Source organism: Malaclemys terrapin, chromosome 1 (genome assembly GCF_027887155.1).
Source record: "Malaclemys terrapin pileata isolate rMalTer1 chromosome 1, rMalTer1.hap1, whole genome shotgun sequence".
NCBI classification, from domain to species: domain Eukaryota; kingdom Metazoa; phylum Chordata; order Testudines; family Emydidae; genus Malaclemys; species Malaclemys terrapin.
In genome coordinates, this window is record NC_071505.1 from 236,256,494 (window position 1) to 236,284,185 (window position 27,692).

General features: G+C 42.7%; 1 protein-coding gene across 1 annotated transcript in view; it reads left to right on the top strand.

The window, feature by feature from the left end:
* The window catches only part of NPAS2 (neuronal PAS domain protein 2), a 151,723-nt gene that overhangs the window by 81,705 nt on the left and 42,326 nt on the right, over positions 1–27,692 (top strand). Inside the window, exons 5-9 of the mRNA XM_054009832.1 lie at positions 2,756–2,845; positions 6,818–6,938; positions 7,960–8,073; positions 23,161–23,279; positions 26,264–26,346. Coding sequence (XP_053865807.1) covers positions 2,756–2,845; positions 6,818–6,938; positions 7,960–8,073; positions 23,161–23,279; positions 26,264–26,346 — 527 coding nt within the window. The remainder of the gene's footprint in view (positions 1–2,755; positions 2,846–6,817; positions 6,939–7,959; positions 8,074–23,160; positions 23,280–26,263; positions 26,347–27,692) is intronic.

The following is a 27,692-nucleotide window of genomic DNA, read 5'->3' on the forward strand; positions in this document are numbered from 1 at the left end:
TGATAATGACCTGATCCCGCATCATTCTTGAGAGCATGAAAGCAGAAGCTGCTAAAGTAGGACTTTGAAACAGTACACAGAAGATCAAGACTATGGAGATAGGAGAGAATGCTATCAACACTGGCAGATGTGAAATTGAAGAAGAATACGAAAGAGTTGATGACTTAGTCTATCTTGGAAGTACAATATCTGCCAAGGGCCAGCTCACTAAAGAAATGAAGGCAAGAAACAGTAAAACCAGAAGTTCATTTTCCTGTTTTTCAATCCGCTGGAAGAGTAAGAAGATGTATCTTGCACACTACAAAGAGATTGTACAATGCTATTGTCCTTCCAACACTACTGTCCACACCTCAGAAATGTGGCAGATGTGGAAGCACACAACAGGAAGCTGAATGGATTCCACCATGTTGTTTAAGAAGAATCCTGGGAATTCATTGGAGGGATTGTGTGAACAATGTGGAAGTGTGGTGCCCCTGGTTCAGCAGACTGTGGACTCAATAATTAGACAGACACTGCCACAGTGATTTTGCCATGTTATCATGCGACCCTGTGGCAGAAGCACAAGGTACATCTTAGATTGGATTCCACCTGGAGGGAAGAGAAGGGATGGAGAACAAAGAATGACCTATCACAGGAGGATTGAAAAGGATGCTGCCAGCATGGAGACATCCTATGAAGGAATCAAACACCTTGCTCTGGACAGACAGTGATGGGAAAAATGGGTTGACTCATGTGCCAGTAGGCACAGGAGATTCTAAGTCTAAGTTTAAGCACCATGGGAATTTGGTCGCTGATTTAGAAGGGAACAGTATTAATTTATATCTGTACAATTGTAATTTTTACAGCTGAATAACCTTTGATGAGAGAGACACCATATTAATGTTAGATGGACTATTTTCAAATAAGTAAAATAAAATTATATATGCATACGTTAATTTGATTTCCCCACAGAATTATAATGTGAGTTAATTTGTATGATTTGCATACAGACTTAATACAAAACACCTCACCATAGTAACAGGCATAACCCAGCTGCCCTGCAGTGCCACTGTTCTCCTTCCTGAGTTAATTGCTATAATGCTTTTAGAAAATATTTTAAATGTATGACAGAAAAATATTATCTGCACCTAAATTTAACAGAACCAAACTAACTATAAGAGCTAGTGAACATAGTCTTCCACTGAGGTATAAATTATTGACCTGATTGTCAAAGGTTTGGAGCACCTGAAGATGTCATTGATGTAAGCAGGCAGGGGTGCTGAGCACTTCTGGCAACCAAGACATATGTTTATTTATTGAAAAATATTGATTATTTTTTAAAATGTCTTTAATTATATGGGAATTCCTGAGAGGTGCCGGGTCACCCTGAGTTCTCATTGGAGTCAATGGGATGTAAAGGTACTGAGCATCTCACAGGATCTACCCCTAGACTGTCATGATTTGGAGGTCAGGCAATATAACATCATTAAAAGGTAATATTCCCTAGATTTGCAATAAGATCTTGCATTTAACCTATGACCTCAATGTCACAGTAATCTGGCTTTTTGCAATACACATGCACAGTAACAGATCTCTCCAAAAGCATATGTATAAGCCTTATTCTAATTAGTTAATGTTTGTAACATTTGTGTTGCTCCAATAATGATCATAGAATCATAGAAGATTAGGGTTGGAAGAGACCTCAGGAGGTCCTCTAGTCCAAAACCCTGCTCAAAGCAGGACCAACACCAACTAAATCATCCCAGACAGGGCTTTGTCAAGCTGGGCCTTAAAAATCTCTAAGGATGGAGATTCCACCACCTCCCTAGGTGACTGGCACCAATATCAGAACTTTGATTGATTGATTGATTTATGGATCCAGACCTGTTCCCACTGAAGTCAATGGGAGTTTTGCTATTGGCTCATCAACTTCAGTGGGAGCAGGACTGGAGCTATGAATTTAATACTGTAAGTGCTTCTTATTTGTTTGCGTCTCCTTGTTGGAGTAGTAGATGAGGCCTTGCTTTAGATACACTTAGAAGGTTTAGCTTGAGATGGAATAGGCTATTGATTTCAGATATGGCTATGAGCAAACTATTTTTACATGATAAAATATTTTAGGGTGATATTTTCTCCGATGCAGAGGACTGGTACAAGGCTTGTGCCCCCACTTAAATCCCAGGGCTGGAGAATCTGCTGCTGTGCGGGATTTAAGTAATGCTCAAGTTCTATATTGGCTCTCTGCACAAAGGTGAATTGTACCACTAATGAATAATCGAATACCATGATCTTTAAAATAAGTCACTCAGTTAAACCTGAAGCTAAAGCTTATTTGATCATTTCTCTCGCTTTTATTTACATGAAAGCATAGTAATATACAATGTTACATTAATACAAACAGATTAATTTTGTGGGTAATTATTATTTGAGATAGCACTGTGTCCTGTCATGATACTTTGATATTTACACAGAGCTAACTTTTTTTAATAAATTCCAAGGATCCAGGCTTAGCCATTTTGCATTATTATTAATTTAAAAACTGATATCTGAAATATTCTTGTAAGCCTTTTGTTGTCTCAGCTAGTATATTTTGCTGAACTACAAAGAACACTGTATAAGTGAGATAAGACTGTGAAATCAGAGAATTACTGTTGTGCAACTTGAGATAATGTTCCTACAACCTACTAATAATGTGGTGGTGAGATAACAGGTTTTGATCAATGTACAATGAGAATTACTACGGTTAAAGAACTCTCCACTTGTGCATTTCTCTTAGGCATTAGATGGCTTCATTATAGCAGTCACCACAGATGGAACCATTGTATATGTTTCTGACAGTATTACACCTCTACTTGGACATTTACCCGTGAGTAATTCTTGCACACTCTTTTGCAGATACAAATTATGGGTCAATCCTGTAAACTCCAAAACCTGCATGTAGTGCTTATTCTTGTGAGTAGTAATCCCATTGATTTCTATGAATATTCACTCTGGGGGCAGGACTGGGCCCCCAATTTATTTCTAGCATTGGTTAAAAAGGGGGGGGAGATGAAAATGTTGTGACTTTTTCCCATCAAAATTAAAAATTTATAATTTCTAAAAATATCCAACCAGTGATCTTTGGTTTTTTTTAGTATGATTCATACACTTCAGTTCCCTGTTGCTGTGATACATTTAAAACTAGACAAGACAAAGCTCTGAAGGATATTCTGGTGTGGAGAGGGACAATATGACCTAACTTCTTTTCCATCCTTGGTTTCTAGGAAAAATATAAAATGGTTTCTAGTTAAGGCTAAGATTTAGTCACAGGTATTTTTAGTAAAAGTCATGGACAGGTCATGGGCAATAAATAAAAATTAATGAGAAATACCCATGACTAAATCTTCTCCTGGGGCCCTGCTGCTCTGGAGGGCCCTGAGGTGCCGCTGCTCTGGGAGGCACCTACTCCAGCAGTGGGGGCTGACTGCCCTGACAGCCCACTGCTCCGATGCCCCTGGGGACTGCTCTCCCGACAGCCTCCAGGGCCACTTCTCCAGCCGTCCCCGGGACTGCTGCTGCTTGGACAGTCCCCAAGGCTACCCTCAGGACTGATGCTGCTCAGGCCAGCCCTATTGGTTAACCGGGCGGGTGGGCGGGCTCACCCGCCCACTTCTAAAGGCCCCTCCCCCAGCCTAGCGGGAGGGACCACTGGACCCAGGAACCAAATAATTGCTTGGGACAACTAATGAAAAAACAGGGAGTGAGGTGAGGTTAAAGGTTCAAAATCAGGGTACCGGATGGGGACACCGAGCAGAGAACCCCAGACAGCGCCCACTGCTCCTCAAAGGTGGCAAGGGAGCCAGCGGACGCTGCCCAATGGAACTCTGCCCGGAGACGTGAGACTAGGGAGGTACGGAAATAGGCCCCACAGTCGCAGAGCACCCCGTCGTCCAACATCCTCTCCCTGGTATTATAGATGGTGAGTTTGGCCATAGCCAGGAAGAGGTTGACGAGGAGGTCTCGCGACTTAGTGGGGCCACGGATTGGGTTTGCATAAATGAATAGGTGTGGGGAAAAGTGCAGCCAGAACCTCAACAAGAGGTTCTGGAGGAGCTGGAACAGGGGCTGCAGCCTGGCGCACTCGAGGTAGGCGTGCGCCAGGGTCTCCCTCACGCCGCAGAATGGGCAGGCCTCGGGAATAGGGGTGAACCGCGCCAGGTACACGCCCGTGCTCACGGCTCCGTGAAGGAGCCGCCAACCAATGTCCCCGGCAGGCCTTGGGACTAAGGTGGAATAAAGGCTGGCCCACCGGGGCTCCTCACCCTCCACAGGTATTAGATAGTCCCGCCATTTGCTCAGGCCAGCCACACCGGCCACTGCAGCTGCGGAAGACAAGAAGTTCACGGAAAGTCATGGAATCTGTGACTTCCGCAACCTCTGTGACAAAATCACAGTCTTACTTATAGTTGATGGGGAATAGTGCTGCTGGTGATGATGGCCTTCTGAGATGTGCACTGAGGGTCTGGTTCTACTCCATTGAAATAAAGGGCAAAACTCCTATTGACTTCAGTGGAATAGGATCAGATCCTGAACTGGTTGACTGATGTCACCAGGCTGTTGGGCTGTGAAGGTCTGCTGCTGGTCTGGTCCAAAGGAAAGCAGGCCTTTTAAGGATTGTTCCCAGGAAAGTGGGAGTGGTGGAGCTGCTGCTCTATGTGGCTGTGTGTTGGGGGGATTGGTTACTGGGTCTCGTGTCCCAAAGATGTTCCTGTGCTATGCTGTGTCTAGCGTGGGGAGCAGGGGAAAAGAGTTGGGTTTTTTCTGCTCCTGCTGGTGATACTGGACTGGGACAGATGGTATGATAATTAAGGCATTAATCCTCACTCATTTTTAGTAGTTCAGTTTCCATATAAATACACAGCCAGAAGCAACAGGAAGCACTTCTATTCCACATGCCTTTTTTTTTTTTTTTGCTTAGGAAAATTGTAATTATGTTTTACACTCATTTCGCCATTCAGCCAAATATGTTAAATATATTCCATCCAACAAAATATACCTAACATATTCCACTAAACTATAATACGATGAGTAATTATTTTCTCCTTAGGTGAAACTATGTCATGAAATAAGGAGGGCTGGTGGTGAACATAGGAATATTGCTATGCAACAGTAACAAAGTAGCTCAAGCTAAAACCACCTACTTCATTTTTCTTTAGTCCTCCACAGTGCAGGAGTTCAATAATCTTTCTGTCATTTGTGGGCAGAGAGATTGCCTCTTTCTGTCTTACGGTCTGTTGGGCCCAATGATTTCCACAGAATTTCTTCAGTTTTCAAGGTTTTTCAGATGTTTGTCTCAGTGTTAAGGAAATGCTTTTCATTGCTTTCCCCTCTACTCTTGAATCCTACTGGAAACTAGGGATCCAATTCAGGGAAACATTCCTACTCAGGAAGGGCAATTAAGCATGTGTTTAAGTCCTACTGAAGTCAATGAGACTTAAACCCTATTTCAATAAGGACGTATTTAGGCAGGTACTTAAATACTTTCCTGAATTGTGATCTAAAACTGTAAACTGGTTATTCTTTCCTCGCCCTATTAGTCTTTAGCATGATAACCATGTCTGAAATCCAATCCCAAATATGGAAATGGATCATTATTATTTATATTGTGGTAGTTCCTAGGAGCTCTAGGTATGGATTTTGATTTTGAGTTAGTTGGGGTTGGACCTGCTTTGAGCAGGGGGTTGGACTAGATGACCTCCTTAGGTCTCTTCCAACCCTGATATTCTATGATTCTATGACTTTATTGTGCTAGGCACCGTGTAAACACAAAACAAAAAAGATGGGACACTCCCACCCTGCAGGGACCTAGAGCCCAGGCTCCAGCCCGAGCCTTGAAATCTGAACAGCAGTGAAACAGCCCCGCAGCCTGAGCCCCGCAAGCCTGAGTCAGCTGGCACGGGCCAGCTGTGGGTTTTTCTTTGCTGTGTAGGCATACAGAGTGTGGGCCAGACTGTGCAGTTAAGCCAGTGGCCTATTGGTGGCAGTACAGAGCCCTACCAATCCAGACGGGATTGTGCTTGAGGATGCACAATCCCTACCAAAGCACCCCTATGAACACAAGGGGAGTTCACATGCTGCACTGTCCCTTTGGATGGTGTAACACTCCTCTACCGTTTGCTTGACCAGCTCTAGCTGGGACAAGGGACATAGGCAGGAGCAAAGCCATGGACCCACCTCTTTCCTGCCTTCCTTTACTGGTTTGTGCTCCTGGAGGCAGTAAGAGGAGGCAGTCACTGCACATCCCAAAGCTCAGAAACTGCAATTGTGGCTGTGCTTTGCAGGTGGGAAGGCTCACTACACCCTCTCTTCCACAGTCTAGCCCTATATGATCAGCAGGGACTTCCTTTGGAGTGGGTTACCTTTAGAGGTTTAATTCTAATGAAGAAAACTCAAGTTTAGGGGAACTTCACAAGTGTTAATGGAGTTACACCAGAGATGGATTTGGCCCAGCGTGTACTACTTTTGTTCAGTATAATATCTGATGATGATGATACAGAGCACAATTTTAAGAAGTGTCTGCCTAACTTGTGTACCCACTTACCTATTTTAGACCAGAACAACAGCCCATGGAAGTCCACAGAAAGATTCCCACTGACTTCCATGGGCTTTGGATCTGGCACTTTGTGTATTTAAGTGCCTATGGGCATGGAAAGTTTAAACAGCTGCTTATGAAAATTGGGCTTTCTGTTTGGTTTCGCAAATAAAATTCAGTCCCAATTGCGGAAAATGGCAGGTTGGTGGAGAATGAGAATTCCACTCTTTTTTTGTTTTGATCATTTGTACTTTCTTTTCTTTGCAGTGTGACGTCATGGATCAGAATTTGTTAAATTTCCTCCCAGAACAGGAACATTCAGAAGTTTATAAAATATTATCTTCTCGTATGCTTATGGCAGATTCTGCCTCATCAGATTCCCTAAAGAGTACGTTTTGTTTTATCATTCCCACTAAACAAAAAGCATGGGAGAGAGAAGATTTCTCTCTTGCAAGGGTGGAGTCTCTCTGTGATATATGTCAGTATGAATATTTTGCATCTTTAGATATATTTTCATTCATTTTGAAACAAATGTTGCCACCAGGAATGATGCTTCTGTTCAATTTCAAACTAGATTCATTGCATTTATTTACTAAAGCAAGACTGCTTGCAGCTATGTTAATTATAAAATATCGTGTCTTAGGGGGAGAGCTAAGGAAAACAGGTTTGACCATGGAAATTTAGAGAAGTTCAGTGGAAACAAATCACATCTTAATTTATGTTTCAACCTAGTACAGTTATATTCTGTCCATAGATACTCGAGTGATGCACACCTGTGTTTTACATTACATTTGAAATATGTGTAAATTAATCCGAATTTATTTTATCATTTAATTTTTTTTCATAAATAATCCTTTCACATACTTCATCTAAATTAGCTCTAAGAGTGGGGGAGGCAAAAAATATGGAACACATGACAATAGAATCTACACCATTTTTTAAAAATCTACTATATAGAAAACCCTCTGCTATTCCAATGTTAATTTTAAAAGAAATTGACAGTTTTCGCCCCAAACAGAAGACATGAAAAATCTGTGAATTATGGAAAGAAAAACCTAAATAAATAAGGGTTTTAAATTAAGGGCCTGATTCTGCACTCCATTATACCAGGTTTATGGCAGTGTAATTCCTTTAATAAAATTGGCATAATGGAGTGAAGAGTCAGGCCCTAATTCTGCAAATCAGCCATGAGAAAAAAATCTGTTAGGAGTGTTGAACATTCTGGGTTTATTTAGGGTTCTTTTCACACAGGCTTCAATCCTGCAATTAGCATGCTGGTGGACTGCACTCTGTGGGGCTCTGAGCGAGTGTAGTCATAAACTACTAGTTGCAGGATTGGGACCAAATTTTCCACTCGTGTTTAGTTTAAATAGCCTATTTATTTATTTCTCCTTTTTCTAACAATACAGCTGACAATGATTTAGAGTTTTACTGTCATCTTCTGAGAGGAAGTTTGAACCCGAAGGAATTTCCAACATATGAATACATAAAATTTATAGGAAATTTTCGGTCTTACAGCAATGGTAAGCCTTAACTTTTGTGTGAATGAATGTTACTAAACATTTTATCTGTGCAAAAAAAATACATGTGGTTACGTAGAACCAACAGACTTTAACTGAAAAGGTTATTTCTAACGTTATGGGGTGAATTTTAGTTCACATGGAAGTTAGCAACTGATTAGTAACCGCCAGATGTATGTCGGTAAAGTCAGTAGCTGTGTAAATTCTCCCTGTCAATGCACTTCACTTCTAGATTGTGACCCCAGTTATCCTGTTCTGGGTATCTGCTACCTTTGTCTGATGATGAAAGGCTTGGGAACAGTTTGATTACATTGACTAACAGTAACAATGGATAAAATTAAGATCCCTAAGCTCACTTTCACCTCTGAAAATTTGACTCCTCGCAGGCTCCATTGCTGAAAAAAACTACTGAACTTTCCCCTTCACCACCTCTCCAGGGAATTGTTGTTAAATGTTGTAGCACTTCATGACAAAGCGTATGCTATTGTAGGCTCCCACGAAATCCCAGCCATGTTGTTAGATTTGCTCCTTGTGCCATTGTGGCCACTAAAGCATTTAGACTGGATCCTCTGAGATGCCAAGCAGGCTCAACTCTCATTGACTTCAGTGGTGGTTGGGATCACTGAGTACCTCAAAGGAGCAGATCTATGAATCCCAAACTGTTCAGTTTTGCATTCCGTCCCCAGTACCCTGTACTTATAGAATAAGAAGGGTAGAATTAAATTCAGCAAAAACCTTAATACAGTATATTCAGACTGAGGAGATAATTTTTCAAGGGACAAAGAATAATTTGTATGTAATCTGTTTTAACAAATCGGTTGCTATACAACTATTCAGAGACAGAAAAGAAACACTTCATTATTACTTCTTCTTCCCCTGCCCTGCAGAGTTTGCCTTAGATATTTTGTCTGAATTCCAAAGAGTAGTATTTCAGAAGTTGCTGTTATTGTTCCAAATGGGTCATCCTCTGCAAAAATTCCTCACTATGCTTTCCAAAAGCCACACACCACATTATGAAAAGCTTTCCTGCCCCATTTAACTTTCTGGTCTTGATCCATATGACTAAAACAGAAATGCACATACAGCACGGTAAAATGTATTTCTTACTTAGTTACATGTGATTTGTGGGTTTATTCATATAAAAACATAAAACTGCCTTTCTATTTTCTATGTTTATTCTCTTTACTGTGCTGAATGATGTGAAATTTAGCAGAATGACATACACACAAACTGAGCTGTGTAGCTTTCTAGAACAGAAGCTTGATTTCCAGTGATGACGCATAAGGATACATTTCTTACTTGGAGAGTTTTTGATCGATTGATCTACAGAGATTCTCAACTTTTCTCCATTCATGATCCTAAAAGTGCCCTCTATTTTCCTACCATGACACCATATATCAGCACAGAGACATAGCTCTTTAATAAGGGCAGTTGCTATTGTTCAGAAAAATAACTTTTTAAAAGTCTGTCCCTGGAAAATTCTCCCCTAGTTTAGTGTGTTAAAAGGTTCTCTTTAAGGGCCTGATTTGAAGTCCATTAAAGTCAACGGGGGTATCTCCATAGATGTCCATTGGCATTGACTCAGACCTCAAATGTACCAATTTATAGCTTTCATATATTGGCAGGTATCGTTTTGTGCTTTAATTCATTTTTGTTCTTCCTCTTTCTTTTCCTTCTGACCTAGCTAAAATTTAAATCCAGGCAGGTTCCAGCATTAAAAATGCCAGAACTTTCCCCTTCACCTTTCATGACCCCTTTTTCTAAATCTCTCCCTCCGTTCTTCTCCCTTTCATCCTCTCATCTGTCTCAGACCCTTCTGGTTGATAAGTGGAGTTTTGCGTCTCTCTGTCTCCACTTGGCAAGATTTCATCTCTCGGAATCTTTCTTTTTCTTCCATGTGGCAGAGATGTGGGATCGGGAAAATGCCACCCACCTACTTCAAACTATGGGATCAGTGGTGGTTGGAAAGCAGGAGAGCACAGGTTGGAGATAATAGGAGTGGCCCTATCTCCTCCAGAGGCTCTGTTGGGCTATTGATCAGCTGGAGGAGGAGAGAAGATGATTGGTGTTTTGCTTTTCCCTTTAACTGATTTAAACCTTAGCCTGGATCCTTAGGAGTCTGTTTTTCTTGTTTCAGCAGCTCTGCCTCGCCTCCCCTTAACTGTGGGTTTGGAGCTGTGTTTAGCAGATGCTGTGGTTCTGACTGGTTGCCTGTTTTAGGGAGTCACCAGGGAATTTCTTAGTTCCATTGCGATCAAATTGGCAGAGGCCTGATGGGCTTTTTGCCTTCCTCACAGCCTCCTTGAGGCACAGTTAGGTTAAATAGTCATAGAATTTAGTCATTACAGACGTCCCACAGGTAATACTTGATAGGGTTGTTAGTTCTTCACAGGTTTCTAGGGTGGTTAAAAAGATAAATGGGCCAGTTCCCAGAAGTAAAAGACCTGAGAATTTGCTGACAGGCCTTGTGCTCATGGGATAGGGGTGCTGTGGATGTGGGCTTGTGTGTATGTGAAAGGATTCAGAAGAGGAAGCTGAGTCATAGGGGTAGGCTGAGGCGAGTCTACCCCAAGTTATGGGTTGTATGGTAGGAGCCCTGTAACCTCTACACTGGAACCACTTAAAATGCCTGGTATGTGAGAGTATAGGTGACAGGTGGGTAGCCTCCTCCCCTCCCCCCCCTTTGTGCCAAGTTTAATCAAGTTGTGGCTGTTTAAAATCCATCCAGTGTCTGTTCTCATTCACTGACATCTGTGTTAAGGGGAGAACTGCAGCATTCTCTTCTTGATTTTGGTTGGCCTCTGAGTTGTTAGAGGGCCCAGCAGCTTCAGTGCCATCGAGTTTTTGGTGTGAACAGAAGTGTGCTGGGTTTCCTGCTGTGCTCTGGGGGAGAAGGCTCAGTAAGGCAGGAGCGGGGCTCCCAAGAGTCAGGCTTGACTGCTTGGCAAAACTCTTTTCTGTTCCTTGGCAGGCTACCAAGCTGTTACGTCCCTGGTACAGAGGGAGCTGTATGTGATTGCCAGATGGAAATGGTAGAATTATCAATAGTAAAAGGCAGAAGTGTTCAATACATATTTCTGTTCTGTATTTGGGAAGAAAATAGGTGATGTAGTGTCATATGATGGTGATAACAATCTTTCCATTCCACTAGTATCCTAGAAGGATGTTAAACAGCAGCTGCAACAATGAGACATTTTTAAATAAGCAGGTCCAGATAACTTGCATCCAAGAGTTTTAAAAGAGCTGGCTGATCAGCTCGCTAGACCATTAATGTTGATTTTCAATAAGGCTTGGAGCACTGGGGAAGTTCCAGAAGACTTGAATAAAACTAATGTTGTGCCCATATTTAAAAGGGGCAAACAGGATGACCAAGGCCTGTCAGTATGACATTGATCTCAGGCAAAATAATGGAGTGACTGATACGGGACTCTATTAATAAAGAATTAAAGGAGAATAGAATAATTAATGCGAGTCAACATGGGTTGGTGACTTGGAAGAAAACATAAAATCATCACTGATAAACTTTGCCAAGCATACAAAAATTGGGAAAGTGGTAAATAATGAAGAGGACAGGACACTGATTCAAAGTGATCTGGATCGCTTGGTAAACTGGACGCAAGCAAATAGTTTTAATGGGGCTAAATGTAAATGAGTATATTAGGAACAAACAATGTAGGCCATACTCACGGGATGGGGGATTCTATCCTGGGAAGCAGTGACTCTGAAAGAAATTTGTGGATTATGCTGGATAATCAGCTGAACATGAGCTCCCAGTGCAACTTTGTGGCCAAAAGGGCTAATGTGATCCTTCGATGCCTGCATAGGGGAATCTCGAGTAGGAGTATTTGGCACTGGTGTGACTGCTTCTGGAATACTGGGTCCAGTTCTGGTGACATAATTCAAGAAGGATGTTGATAAATTGGAGAGGGTTCAGAGAAGAGCCACAAGAATGATTAAAGAATTAGAAAACCTGCCTTATAGTGACAGACTCAAGGAGCTCAATCTGTTTAGCTTAACAAAGAGAAGGTTGGGGGTGATTTGAACACAGTTTATAAGTACCTACACAGGGAACAAATATTTGATAAATTGTCTTGTCAGTGTGTCATGCAAAGGTATAACACGATCCAATGGCTGGAAGCTGAAGTTAGACAAATTCAGACTGGAAATAAGGTGTAAATTTTTAACAATGAGGGTAATTAACCATTGGAACAATTTCAAGGGTCATTGTGGATTCTTCATCACTAGCAATTTTTAAATCAAGATTGGATGTTTGTCTAAAAGCTCTGCTCTAGGAATTATTTGGGGGGAAGTTCTGTGGCCTGTGTTACACAGGTCAGACTAGATGATCACAATGGTCCCTTCTGATCTTGGAATCTGTAACTCTATGAAACAGTAGGCCGTGCTTTTTGGTTGGTGCTGTTCCCTCAGCTCTGCAGGAGCAGGAGTGTAAGGGAAACACAACAGCTTCAGTGACCGACTCAGATTGCTCTGTAGCTCACCATGGCGTTGAGACCTGCTGGTCTAATGATTAATTATTCTTTTTTCCATTAAATAAATACCAGTTTTCCAGCCAGTTTCCCTTTTTCTGCCAACCACACGTTGGCACCTCAGCAGGATGCGACGTCAGCACTCCTGGACAAAATGTCCACGATAGAGGGGTGTGAGGAATAGGAGGGGAGAGAGATTCCAAAGAATTGCATTGTGGTACTCTTCCCCTGGCCCCAGAATCTGCCTTTGAAAGTTGTTCTCGAAGGAAAAAATAATGAAGCTAGGAATAGGAAAACAATTAGCCAAGTACACTGGGAAGGAAGAAGAAAAAATGAAGCTTAATTAGCAAGATAATTCCTCATGAATGCATGCAAGAATGTTTTTCCTTGTAGCATTTGACAGCAGTGAACATGTTTTTACGCATGGGGACTTGGTAGAGGATGTTCTTCCTTTAGTAAAGATCTCTTATTTTTTTTAGTCGTTTGATGCCATTTCTGACCTAAGTTTTTAGCAACTTGTTTTGGCTCTTTCTGGGAAATATTCACTGAATGTACTCTGACCTCGTATTTCTACTACATTAATATGAGTTCCCCTTCAGCTTATTTCATGCAGGCTGTATCTGATCAGAATATGTAATTGTTAAGTTCTGATTCATGTAATGTCAGACACATTCATGATAGGAACAGTCAGTCTAATAAATCTTTTCCATGTTTCCTTTTCATTTAACCTTCACTAAAGTTGGAAGTTTCCCTAGATCCATGTTGCCTCACATACTTTTATTCAAAACTTTTTTTAATAAGTCACTAATTTTCTTTCATGTGACCTTCCCTGAAGTATCTGCTCATTAACCTCAAAGGTGCATTTATTATTTTTAATTATTTATATTACAATAGTGTGTAATACCCCAACTGAGATGAAAGCCCCATTGCGTTGGGCACTGTACAATCACACATCTCCTGATTCCCACTCCAATGCCATATACACTAGGCCATGCTGCGTCCCTAGGAGATATGTTTGGTCTTAGAGCAGCATGTAAAGATGGACTTTAGTGATCTAATTCTGAAGGTTGAGATTTTCGAAGCCAACTAGAGGTTTTACTCACACAACCCTCACTAATTTCAGAGGCATGTCTGGCTAAATCCCCTAGTCAGTTCTGAAAGTCTCAGCCATGAGCTTTTTTTTTTTTTTTTTGGTACCTTGGAGATGCTACAGAGACCCTTCCATATAATACAGTGCAGACACCTTGCATGCAACAGGCTGATTGTTTGACAATTATTTTCACTTTTCAATGATCCAGATCATATACCCATGGCTCCACCCATGTAACAGTCCTCCACTCGTTGAACATCCCTCCTACACACAGAAGGAAGGCTCAAGACACCTTCCTAGCACCTTGTCCCCACCCCTATGCCCCAACTAAGTGGGAGGGGCTTTGTGAGGTCTGGAGTCTATGCAGCAGGGAAGGGAGGGAGGCAGGACGGAGATGCTTATGGCTCAGTGGAAATTACCCAGAAAAGTTAATATAGCCAAAGGCACATATTCACTCTTCTACAGATCTCCTTACCTCAGGGACTAGCCACAGACAGAGGGGATCCCTGGCAGCATATCTGTAATGAAGCTGGGCTGACAGAGAGGAATCGGGGTGCTGGGAGCCAGAACTGTTAACACAGGAACACTAGGTTTGGAGGCAGGTTCCATGGCTTTGACCACAGAGAGCCAAACCCTGATCCCTGATGATGTGCTGTGAGGCAATCTCTGTGACTGTGTCTTCATTGCAGAGTTAATTTAGCTCCAGTGGAGTCACCTCCTCTCAAATTAGCCTCGCTTGAGTGAGAGTGACTTCACTGTCTGAGCAGCACAGAGTGATTGTGTTGACAGCTGACAAATTACGCTAATTTAAACTGTTGCCTGTCTCCTCTGATGTGCTAGACACGTGTTTGTGTGTGTGGATGAGACGAGTTAGGGGCAACACTCGAGTGATAACTCGAGTTAACTCTGCAGTGAAGACAAGCATGGTAAGGAAGTGCTTCTGAGCATAGGCGCCGACTCCGTGGGTGCTCTGGGGCTGGAACAACCACAGGGAAAAATTGGTGGGTGCTCTACACCCACCGGCAGCTCTCCGCCCCACCCCCCTACCCCAGCTCACCTCACCTCCGCCTCCTCAATTATTTTTTAGTAATAGGTGGTTTGGTGAGCTCTGTTATTAACAATGAAATAAAATTGATTACAATCTGTGATCGTGCACCTGTGGTATTGCAAGCTGTTGTCTCCTGAAAAACAAGGGACTACCAGAATATGGGGGTAAAACTCCTCTTTACTACTTGACACACAATTTAAAAAGTGTGTGGGGAAAAATAATTTTTTTCTTTGAGACGAACAACAACCCTTTGGTCTAGTGAACAACACTTCCAAGGCATACTTAAGGGGTAGGATGATATTCTACTTCTCCCACATAAAGAGAGCCAAACAAGCTGAGCTGGTGAATTTAATGGAAATGCTCAACTATGCTTATTCACCCACTTTGGTTAAACTCCAAGACCAGTGTCAGATATGAAATGAATAAAATAACCTCAGCACAGGCTGAATTTACTTTGGTTAGACTGAAACAGATGTACTGGGAATCTGGCAATAAAGCTGGGTAATTATTAGCACATGGCCTTACAATAAAATCACTAAAAGCTAAAAATCAATTCAATTCACTCTAGTCAGGGCCAGAGTGTCACTGGTCATTAAAGAATTAATGAACAATTCTCCAAATTTTACCAGTGCTTGTATTTAGAGGAAGACCGCCCCATCAACCAGTTCTTTGAGGAATACACCCAACATCTGCAGCTCCCCCCAACTAACAGAAGAACACTAAATTTGGCTTGATTTCTTATTACATTCCTCTGACATTATGGCTGCTGTAAGCAACAGGTATGGCCCTGGGCCTAGATGGCTTTCCAGCTGAATTTTATGCCCAGTTCAGGCACCCTAGCTCCCAAACTGACCGAATTATATACAGAAGCTTTTGTTAGAGGAACCCTGTCCCTCTCAGTGAATGAAACCTTATCTCAGTCACTCTTAAGTCTGGAAAAGATGCTCAGGAATGTAAACCAATATCCTTAATCAACTCCAACATTAAAATATTGTCTAAAATCCTAGCTGGACAATCAGAAAAAAGTAAAAAGGAACATAATACACGTGGGTTTCATACAAAAGAGACATGAGTTGGACAACACTGGTCAGGTTATCGCTGTGCTGTCCTACTATCAAAATCCCTTGAAACCAATGGCAGTTGTGTTACCGGATGTGGAAAAACCCTTCAGTAGAGTAATTTGGAGATATTTGGTCCTCATTCTACACAAATTTGGATTTGGTCCCTCTTTCATTTCCTGGATTAGACTTTTGTAGTCCAATTTTAGCTCGCATGTCATAACCAATAACTATATCTCCTTTTCTTTCAATCTCCACCATAATTCTAGACAGGGCTGTCCCCTGCCCACCCCCACCCGCCTTTGATTTGGCCTTAGGGTTGCTGACAATACAAATAAGGTCATATCGGGGGATACAGGATATAAAAACAGGATCCGAGGAGACAAAAATCATCTTACATGCTGGTGATATGCTTTTATTCATCACGAACCCCTTCAGACCATCCCTAACATTACAAATTATGGAATTATTTGGGAAGATCGCAGGGTACAAAATTAATTGGCATAAGTTGGAAGCTCTCTGTCTCCCAAGGGGTGCATAATTATGCCATTTTAGATAATACTTTTTTCCTGGCAGCAGGTGCAAATCAGGTACTTGTGAGTCCTCTTTCCTAGGAACATAAAAGAAATAGTAAAAATTAATCTCAAGGCTTTTATCACACAGAAAGCTTTGGATTTACATAGATGGCTAGCCCTCCATCTATCCCTTTTGGGCAGAGGTAATATATTAAAGAGAATGTTCTCCCGAGATGTCTATTTGTTCTTAGCTCCTTGCCAGTTTATATTCCCCCAAATATTTTTTTCAGATTTAACAACCTTTTAAAGACCATATTGAAGGTGTGGGCAACAAGCCCAGAGTATCCTTTGAAAAAAAAAAAAATACAGCTGCCTATTCTGTCAAGAGGCTTTGGTCTGCCCAACCTTAGGTTTTATTATATATCCTCAATTTTGAGCTAAATACCACAATGGCTGACCCCTCGACAAGAGTCTGAGAAAAGGGACCTGATTGGGGGGGGATGGGACCCGATAACAGTCTTCAAATATATTAAGGGCTGTTATAGAGCAGATGGAGAACAATTGATCACCATGTCCACTGAAGGAAATAACAGGCTTAATTGGCAGCAAGGTTAGATATTAGCTTAGATAGGAAAAACTTGCTAACTATATGGATAGTGAAGTGCTAGAATAGGCTTCCCAGAGAGGTTTTGGAATCCCCATCACTGGAGGTTTTTAAGAATAGTTTAGACAAACACCTGTCAGGAATGATCTAGGTGCAGGGAACTGGACTCAGAGCCATCCCTTGGGAAGGGTGAATCGGGGCAACTGCTCCCGGCCCCGCGCTTTGGTAGGCCCTGCAGGCCAGTGCAATTGGCTGGCATGGTCAGTCCTGGAAGAGATGAAGCCATCACTTCTGCCCCGGGCATCGCACCCTCCTAGGGATGGCCCTGACTGGACTTGACATCCAGTTCTTGAGGTCCCTTCCAGCCCTACATTTCTATGATTCTATGCTCTCCCTCCCCCAGACTCCTCAGCCTGGCTGAGCAGGGGGAAGGGACTGTAACCCCACTGCCACTAGAATAAGTCCTGAACTCAGACCTCTACCATTTCCATAAAGAGAAATTCGTTACAATTTTTGCTGCTAGGAAAGCCTGGTATCTGGTTGCTTCTAAGTTTAAGTATCATCCCTTAGTACACTCAAAGACTTCGATTTGGAGTAAGTCCAAAATTTTAATTGCCCATAGTCCTGTTCTGTGGCTTAATTGGATTTTAAAAAAGGATTGTGAGCATAAACAACATAATTGAAAAGGATTCCTTCATGCCCTTTCCTCGCCTAAGGGAGAAATTCCAACTGGGCCCAAAGAAGAAATGGCAATTCCTGAAACTTAGACAAGCTCTGCAACTCCAATTTGGACCAGATGCCCTTGCAACACTGGACCCCCTTAGTCTTGGGGCTTTTTGAAACTGTTATATTGCATACCTAGGTCAGGGGCCAGAATGTATTCCTATCCATCAGGCAAAGTGGCAATCAGTAGTGACAATGATAGAAGGAAATAGGAACAAGAACTTTCAGTCTCCCTTTCCAATATTCAGTGGACTCAGATTTGTTCCAATATACATCACTGCTCACTTGGAGCTAAGATTAATGCATCAGAAAATTATTTGGAGGATGTACTGGACTCTATATAGACTTTTCAGATCCAGAGCAGTCACCTGTGTGACAAATGCTGGCACTGCAATGCAGCAGCACTAGTTTATACCACATGTTGCCCCTGTAATCCATCTTTTTTTTTGGACAGTGGTAAATATTTGGGCCAATTTCTTTCTCTTTATCAGGATGGAACTGCAGGCTGACCATGCCATCCTAGGCCTAACCAATCCATCTTGGAAACTAAAATCCTTCAAAAAACTTTGGTTGGAGAGCTCTGATGGTAGCTAAGTGCCTAATTATACAACAATGAAAGTTCCAAGTGTGCCAAACTATTGAAGAATGGTACCCTGACTTGGTGAGCTTGGCAGCAATGGAACAAATAAGGTTTTGCAGTAGAAACAAGATAAGCTTATGGATATATGATCCTCATTTTTTGGAATTATTGGAATAATCACTTAATCAATTAAATTGCCCAATGGGTAACCCTATTTTTGTGTGCAGTGCTTCCTAGTCCCCTCCCATCTTTCCAACTCATACCCTCTTAGTTCCTTTCCCCCTCCATCCTATCATTCCTCTCCTGCCTTCTTATTAATGTTTTGGGCATTTGCTTGATCATTTTCTCGCTCTCTATGCTCTTCCTCTTTCTCTTCCATTTCTCATTTTTTTCTGAAAGGGAATAACTCCGTGGATTAGTTTATGATTTTAAGTATCAGGGGGTAGCCATGTTAGTCTGTATCTACAAAAACAACAAGGAGTCTGGTGGCACCTTAAAGACTAACAGATTTATTTGGGCATAAGCTTTCGTGAGTAAAAACCTCACTATCCGAAGAAGTGAGGTTTTTACTCACGAAAGCTTATGCCCAAATAAATCTGTTAGTCTTTAAGGTGCCACCAGACTCCTGGTTGTTTTTATGATTTTACTTTACAAGGAACCCCAAACTGGGGCTCAACAACAACATGACCATTGTTACAAATGTCTTTAACCAGTCAAAGATTGTCTTTGTTTTATTACTTTTTGCCCTTAATAATGAAGATGTTTGGACTTATTTTGTTGTAAAATCCCAATAATTGACTCTCTACTCCAGGTTAGATTCCTTTCTTCTCTTTGCTGTTTCTGTTATGTTTATCATCTGTGTTAAGATAAGCAATAAAGAATAAATAATACACACACTCAAAATGTAAACAGCATATATTAGAGGGTTGCAGTTGTATAAGAAACAAATGGTCTGAAACATTCTAAATTAAAATAAAAAGTGTGGGTAGACCAGTTGGATGCTGTGTCATTCTCAACTAGATAATGGAGCCTTTGTTTCATAAATATATTCCATTCATTTCACATGCAGTGATCTTTGTCCCCAAAGGTAGAAATATTTGTATCCATGGATTTTAGGGCTTGTATTCTTTTTTTAAAATTTTTTTGTAACATCTATGCCCCTAATATTCCTGCTCCTGATTTTTTAAACTCTTGTCAACAGTAGCTCTGCTCTGTCAATAGCAAAATCCCAAATTTGACAGATACATTTACTGCATAGCAATTCTTATCCTTTCTGGATTACATTTTCCTTTTGGGAATATAATGCACTATTCTATTTTGTAAATGCAAAATTTAGGACTGTGTTTTGCCTTTTTGTACAAACACAGAAGTATCTCTGATTTAAGCTTGTTCATACCAAATAACCTAAAATGCTCCAGTGGAAATACCAGCAGTATTTCTCAGCCCAAAAGCTTTTCTGTTGTGTCTTCCCCACTGAGCAAAGTTAATAGGCTCACTTACCAGTTTTTTAATTTATCACACCTGCATTTAGGAGACTTTGCTTAGGCCCTTTCGGCCTCTTAGGATCCATCCTGCATACATTTAACTATTAGAATTAAGGGTTACTATTGGGAATGGTCCTGTTGACTTCACATGTGACCGCTCATGGTGTTGAGAAGTATGCCTGGAAGTAACTTTTTACAGTGCCCTTAATATGAGTGTGTATCATGCCATTGATTTTTAAACAGAACTCCCTTCTGAGATTCAAAGTACTGCAAAATACTCAGTGGCATGATAAAGCCCATGTAGAACAATGCAAATTGCTGCTTATGCAGGTTCCTCCTATTTTCCTGCAGTTCATACTCCTTTTCCATTTTCTCCCACCTCTTTTATATAAGTCCCACAGAAGCCCTCATATAAGCATACAAATGCAGCAGCAGAATTGGAATACAAATTCTTAGGAAGTCCTAAGAGGAACAGCAAATACACGCCTTACTTATGGAAGGAGAATATTTCCCTTAATTTTTATGTTAATAATACAGTCAATTATGCCCTTAAGGCTCAGGTAGAGGATGTTTCATGTCTAGAGATTTTTTTAAATTATACAGATGCTGACATCTGCACCACTTTCTTAAATGTGGCATTTTTCTTCTCCTTTGTACTTTTTGGCTCAGTACATAAACGAATCCACAATGGTCTGATCTGATTAATCACAGATGTGAATTCTCTACAGACTACTTTTTTTTTCCTGTTTCTCACTGTTATTCATGTTATCAGCTATGTATTGGTATAGTGTGACTTTACCATAGCTTGCATTGGGTTCAAAAAGCATGTGTAATAAGTTGGCTTAATACATAAGCCAGTGAAGAGAAGTCCATTATAAAAAGCCAGTACAGCAGATACCCAACATAAAAACTGCTAGTGAACTACCCATATAGACTAATATACAAATTGGCTGAAAGGCAGCCTTTCTTCACCAAAGGGCACATTTGCCTCTGGTGTGTGGTACAGAAAGGAGCCAGTGTAGGAGGGCGTGGCCATCCCTCCCTCTCAATCTCCAAGGGAGGCCAGATCTCCTCCCCATCACACATTTAGAATGGTAATCTGTAAAAGGGGAGAAATTAGCTGTCTCTAGACCTCAGGCCCTCTGGCCTGGGCCTACCAGTTATCTGTCATCAGGGCTCAAGCCCTCAAGCAGGGCAACGCATGCAAACAGCATAAGGGGCCCTGAGGCAGGAGAGAGTAGTTTATAGTCCAGGAGCCCAGGCCCTTCAGCAGGGCCAGGCACCAAAAGTCTAAGGCTTCAGCCCTCAGGCAGGGCAGGGCAATACAGGGTCTAGTGTCCTAGCTCTGGAAGACAGTAGACTAACATTGGCCTAAGGTGGGGAGGCTGCCACCCCAGGGGTGAGGTGGCAAGAGGTTATGGGGACACAGGTCCACCCAACTCCACCAGGAACCAGCCCAGGATCCTAAGAGTGGCAGATTGTTCCACCACTGGGTCAACAGGGAATCCACCCACAACACAGTGGCCTGGATTCAGGCAGCAACACAGCCAGACTAGAGTAAGTTGTCCCTGGGCTACTTTCTACCATCCCCTCAGGGTGTACCTAGGTCCTGGGGTCACCCTCTGCCTCCCCAGGATATACCACCAGTGGCAGTTCAAGCAGCTCCTCAACATGAGGCATGTCTGGCAGCCCTGGTGAGTCCTGGGGACAACAGAGATCTTCTGCAGGCTCCTGCTCTAGCAGCAGGTTGGAAGCGTCTGTCTCCCTGCAGGACCCGCCTTTAGTATTTCCTGTTCCTGTTCCGCCCCTCTTCTTCTGGCGGGGTGGGCATGGCCTTTCTGCTTCCGCCCATCAGGGGTGTGAGTAGCCATCCCTCCCTGTCAATCACCAAGGGAGGCCACTCCTCCTTGCCACAGCCAGATTGTGAGAAACTTGAGAAAATAGAGTCCAGGCCACAGATAGAGGAGAGAAAGCTCTATGGTAGCATCCCCCCACCTGCAATTGCTATGCAGATTGAACTCTATGTGTCGAGGAGCTTGGTCAGCTGAAGAGTGCAGGAGTCAGGGAATAGCTCCTCACCATGCAGGTTCTCCCAGGACTGTTCCAGGTCCCACTTGAAGTCTGTCGTATTGACTTCAGAGGTAGCAGGATTGTGATCTCCAAGCAGCATAACTTGGGGTGTAATTTTCTTTACTACAAGTGCTCTGAAGAGCAGGAGTTCATCCTCTGTGACACTAACATACATTGGGATCACAGGCTAGCTAGAGGCAACTTGACGACTTTGCAAGCCATTGCTGAGAAATGAGGGCCTGAGGGGCATGCAGGTACCAATGGACCCTGAACATGACATGAGACCAGTGGAATCATTAAAGACACAGTTAGCAGGCCACCATAAAAAATTGTGGCTATAACCCTTCCTTTTCAGCCCCTCTCCCAGTCTACTGTGCCAAGAGAGAATGGGGCAGGGACTCTCAAAAGATGCCCTACTCTGAAGACTAGAACTACATGCTAAAGCCTGCTAGATCCTGCTTTTCTTTTGCTTAAAATAATTATAATTTTCAAACCTCAGTGCTATTGGGAGGAAGAGACTGGGAAGGATTGGGAAGGATGAGCGAGAGGATTAGGGTGGACAGGGAGGCTGGAGAGGGCCCAGTGATGGGGGGCAGGTTGGGATGGATTGAAGGGAATGCTGGGGGCCAAGGGCTCAGGGAGAGGGTGTGGGTGGACTGGGGAGAGATTGAGGAGGAAGTGGGGACTGAGGGTCCCCACTGATCCAGGCTGGGAGTGGGGGGATTGGTAAGGACAAGGGGGTTAGGGTAGATGGTGCGGCTGGAGAGGGCCCAGGGCTGGGGAGGCTGGCTGGGATGGATCAAAGGGGATGTCGGGGGGGCTATGGCTGAGAGAGAGGGTGTGGGGATGGACTGAGGAGGAGTTGGGGAGTGAGGGGGGCTGAAGGTTCCTCATGGATGCAGGGAGGGATTGGGGAGGATGGGCAGGGATGAGAGAGAAGGTTAGGGTGAATGGGGGGCTACAATTGGGGTTATACATTTTAGTGTCTGAAGAAACATGCCTACTAACTCCATGAAAGCCTCAGTGATATTGGTCTAAATGTTTTGCCACCAGTGACTTAATAACACCCTTCAACCTCTAACAACACTTCTTTCATCTACTGCCTACAAGTAATGCAGTAAGATCGCTAAAATGTATATTGTTATTGTGAATGGTGAAAAGGAGCAACTGGATGTGTAGGGTTTCTTTCCAGAAAGCTGTTGTAGATACCACCAGAAGGTTTGTCCTTACTTTTTATAAACACACTTCTTACTTTGAGTTAAGCTCTCATGTCTTTTTGCCTAACATGACTGACTTCGATTCAAATATATGCATATAAGCTTTAAAAGGTTTTGAGACACTCCTCTGAGTAAGATTTCTTATTAGTGCTTTTCAAATCTGTAAAATATTCAGTCAGGTCAAACCTGCTAATCTTGCTTTTTCCCTTCCCAGTGCCTAATTCCACTTGTAACTGCTTTGATGGTGCTGTTCCACAGGCTTATAGAACATCACTAGGAAAACAAGTCTGTTTTGTTGCTACTGTTCGACTGGCAACACCTCAGTTTTTAAAGGTAAGCGCATGTAATGGAGTGCATTAGTCTTAGAGGTACTGTATATTCTTTCAATCTCTGTACATGCAAAATTCCAAATTTTACTAACAGAGTTGATCAGAATAGAGACTTCACAATCATGAATCAAAATCCAATATAGAATCATAGAATATCAGGGTTGGAAGGGACCTCAAGAGGTCATCTAGTCCAACCCCCGCTCAAAGCAGGACCAGTACCAACTAAATCATCCCAGCCGGGGCTTTGTCAAACCTGACCTTAAAAACCTCTAAGGATGGAGATTCAACCATCTCCCTAGGTAACCCATTCCAGTGTTTCACCACCCTCCTACTAAAATAGTATTTCCTAATATTCCTAAAACCTAAAGATTCCCCACTGCAACTTGAGACCATTACTCCTTGTTTTGTCATCTGGTACCACTGAGAACAGTCTAGATCCATCCTCTTTGGAACCCCCTTTCAGGTAGTTGAAAGGAGCTATCAAATCCCTCCTCATTCTTCTCTTCTGCAGACTAAACAATCCCAGTTCTCTCAGCCTCTCCTCAAAAGTCATGTGCTCCAGCCCCCAAATCATTTTTGTTGCCCTCCACTGGACTCTCTCCAATTTTTCACATCCTTCTTGTAGTTTGGGGCCCAAAACTGGACACAGTACTCCAGTGAGTATACACTATATACAATTAGTAGGGTTATTGGTCTGTTGCAGGGTTGATGGAAATGGTGTTGGAAATGGTGATATATCTATTTCTTTATACTGGGAAATGCAATCAGGGGATGCCACTTGGGTGTTAGGATGCCTAGTGTGGCATTCCTTAGCTGTATTTTCCCAGCACTGGGATGGAGCAGCAGAGTAGAGATGCTGACACCATGCCCTCAGTTGGCTAGACAGGTGCATTAAAATGACCCTTCCCACTCTTCTCCCATCATGACACTAGGAAATTCACTTTTTGAGGACGGGACACTGCATTCAGCCTAGCACCAGCCACTGCTGTTCTTTAGTTGGCAAATGTAAGCTGCTGTATCGGCTGTCCTATCCTCTGAGTTTAAGAAATCTAATTGAGACAAATCTCATTTGACAGCATTGGTCGTTCAACCTCACTCCAATACTGCACTGGGATTTTTAAAGGCATTCTTGACTGATTCACAGCCCTGACTGTACAGTCTCCTCTGGAAAAGCAAGAATACTTCTCAAACTGCAATAGTAGTATTCTTACTAATAGTACTCTGAATTTCCTTTCCTTTGTGTAGTTAAAACTCAACGTTAATGTTGCATTAACATAAACTGCCAATGATAATAAGTGGCTGTGTGTTGTAAGTGACCTGGAAACGGCTCGGGGGGGCCAAGAACTGCTGAAACAAATCTTGGCTCCTCAATTTACTTGCTATGACCTGGGACACGTCATTTAACATCTGTGTCTCAATTTCCCACTCTAAAATACTGATCTTTCTGATTGTCTGAGCAAAGCGATGTCTAGCACTCTGCTCTCTCTCTCTGTTTGTCTGTAACATGATAACGTTTAAGTGCCACATCTGATCAATGGGAGTGGGCACAAAGGAGAAGAATGGGAGCACACAGACATGGGAGACATCCCCTCCCAGGCATGGGGGTGTGGATTGCAAGGAAGGAGATGAGAGGGTGAACACAGAGAACTTGTGGGGTTGAATGGAAGAATGCAAGGAGGCCCTAGTATGTGTAGTGAGGTCTGCCTAGAGATGCAACAAAGTGTGCAACCCTCTAGTATATTATTATTGCCATCATCGCTCTGGGGCAGGGATTTTATTTTTTCACAAAGAGGCCCCAGTCCTACCTACCATAATATGTTTACTAATTATTAATATCACTTGCTCCTGTAGACGTTGGGAGGCTTAATTAGGGCCAGGTTGTTCCTGGCTCTGGTATGAATGCATTTAGGAGTGGGACGTGAGAACAAGGTGAAAGGAACCTACCTCTTTATGCCCCTGTACAAAGGCTGGGCAGAGTTTCAGTCCTTGCACTCAGGATACCCAAGGACTATGCTTCCAGGTAGCATGCTCCAGTGGTTAGCATGTGGGCATGGGACTTAGGATACCCAGATTCAGTTCCCTGTTCTGCCACAGACTTCCTGTCATATACTCTCTCTTTTCCTTCAGTTCCTTAGCTGAAAAATAGGCATAACAGGGATGCTGTGAGGATGAATGTATTAAAGGATTGCATAGTGCTCAGATACAGTGGTAATATAGGAGGCCACATGCATACCTCAGATTGATCCACAGAGGTGTGCTGCCCCTTCTCACATAGGCCAGTGGTGTTGAATTTCTACAGGAGGAGAGAGCACAGGTTCAAGGGTGCAACAGCAGCTAAGGGCTCCTGGAGGCAACGTGACTGCTAAAAGCACAATGCTTCTTAGGGTGTGTCTGCACTGCAGTTAGGAACTTGCGGCTGGCCCATGCCAACTGACTCAGGCTCATGGGGATCAGGCTATGGGACTGTTTAATTGCAGTGTAGATGTTCGGATGCAAGGTGGGAGGGTCCCAGAGCTTGGGCTACATCCCGAGCCTGAATGTCTGCACTACAATTAAACAGCCCTTTAGCCCAAGCCCCTCAGCCCAAGTCAGCTGGCATGGGCCAGCTGTGGGTCTCTAATTGCAGGGTAGACAGGTAGAGTTCCTGCCTGGGTTGTGCACTGTCCTCTAGTGTGGGCTCTTACAATGCAGCAGTTGTGCTCTCGCTATCTGTAGAGTGCTTTAAAAACATAACATCCTATATACTGTAAGAAATAATGATTATTAACTTGGCATGTATTGTAGAGTATTCTTTTCTTACCCTATGCAATAATGTTAGTATCAGTTTGTATTAACATTAGATTTCTATTCAATATTACTGGTTGACATCTGTACTTTCTATTTGATTATATTCCTCATACCTGCTGTGTATTCCTATTTAACAAGAAACAGATGAAGCTGAGAGATAAAGTTAACAATCTTAGTAAACAGATCTTCTTCCCAATGCAGGAAATGTGCATAGTTGAAGAACCTTTAGAGGAATTCACTTCAAGACATAGTCTGGAATGGAAATTTTTATTTCTGGATCACAGGTTTGTGAGCAGAAAAACATACTTGGTTTTGTTTGTATCTATTTACTGCTATTTTCATTAGCTAGATTCTGTCAAATAATATTATGCTTCACAACAAAATAATTTGAAGAGCCTGGTTATCAGCACTGTTATGACTAAAATTACTACAAAAGCTGATGTTTGATTTCACTGATTCTGGAGCTGGCTGATTTTGTCTGTATTTATTTTTTCATCAATCTTTATTACACAACTATTGTGTATTAAAAATGTTTTTTTTTCCTGAGAGTATTTTGATTAGCCAGTCCTTATCTGTATTAAAATGGCAGTAGGCTATAAGTCTAAGAACAACAATTTCCAACTAGTATACAGCTATTTGGTTAATCCAGAAATCAGAGGTAATAAATCCAAAAAGGCAGGAGGAGGATTTTGTGTGTGTGTAACCTGTGCATTGTAGAAAAATGTGCCATGAAAATATTACTTTCCAAATTCAGCCATGTGTGCAATTCCCATTGGGCCAGTTCTTGAGGATCACGGAGGGCAGCTTTGTGCTGGTTTGACCCACCTTGGGGCAGTCGGGCTGGCAAGGTTAGAGGTGTGAAATGGCTGCTCAGACGCTCCATGTTCAGGTCCTGCAGAGGCCCACAATGAAAAGAAGCTTATGCGTGTTATCTCCCTGTCTATTCCTCTGGTCTCATTGGGTACTCTTCGCCATGTGGGAGCCATAAAAGCTGCTGTTGCCTAGAACAGTTGTGGTTCTAATGAAGTCACTTGCCCCAGGGGAGAAACAGGGAAAGGCCTGAGAATGGGGGGGGTGCTCCTCAAAGCAGGTTCTTGAGAGGATATTGGGCATTCCTTGGGGGCTCAGTTCCCTGTTACCTTTTTCCTGCAAGGGAGATCTCTGTCTTACGGGTCTATGACCTCTCTAGCTGGCTGGCAACTTTGTTCAAGAGCTGCTAGCTAGCTCTGGCACTGGGTGGGGAGAGATATTGCTCAGCTCCTTTGCTGTCTCTCCGAGTCTAACTCAGCCAAGGAGACTCTGCCTCCCCACAACAGGGACATCAGGGTGACACCACGTTACTCCTGTCACCATTCCTTGGTGACACCACTGCCATGTAAGGCAGTTGGATGGGGACTGAAGTCACAGGCAGTGCCTTGAGGGGGAAGGAATTACTATAGATCAGTGCCATGGTTGCTCTCCAGGGGGACTTCCTCTCGCAGGATGCCCGTGCCACTCTGCAGGTGTGGAACCGAGCCAGGGAGCTGAGTTACAGCTGGGATCCCTGCCCATAGAGCAGAGAAGTCAGGATTTAGCCCATTGATTTCAGTGGGAGTTACGCATGTGTAAGTGAGACTGACTTTCTGAATTT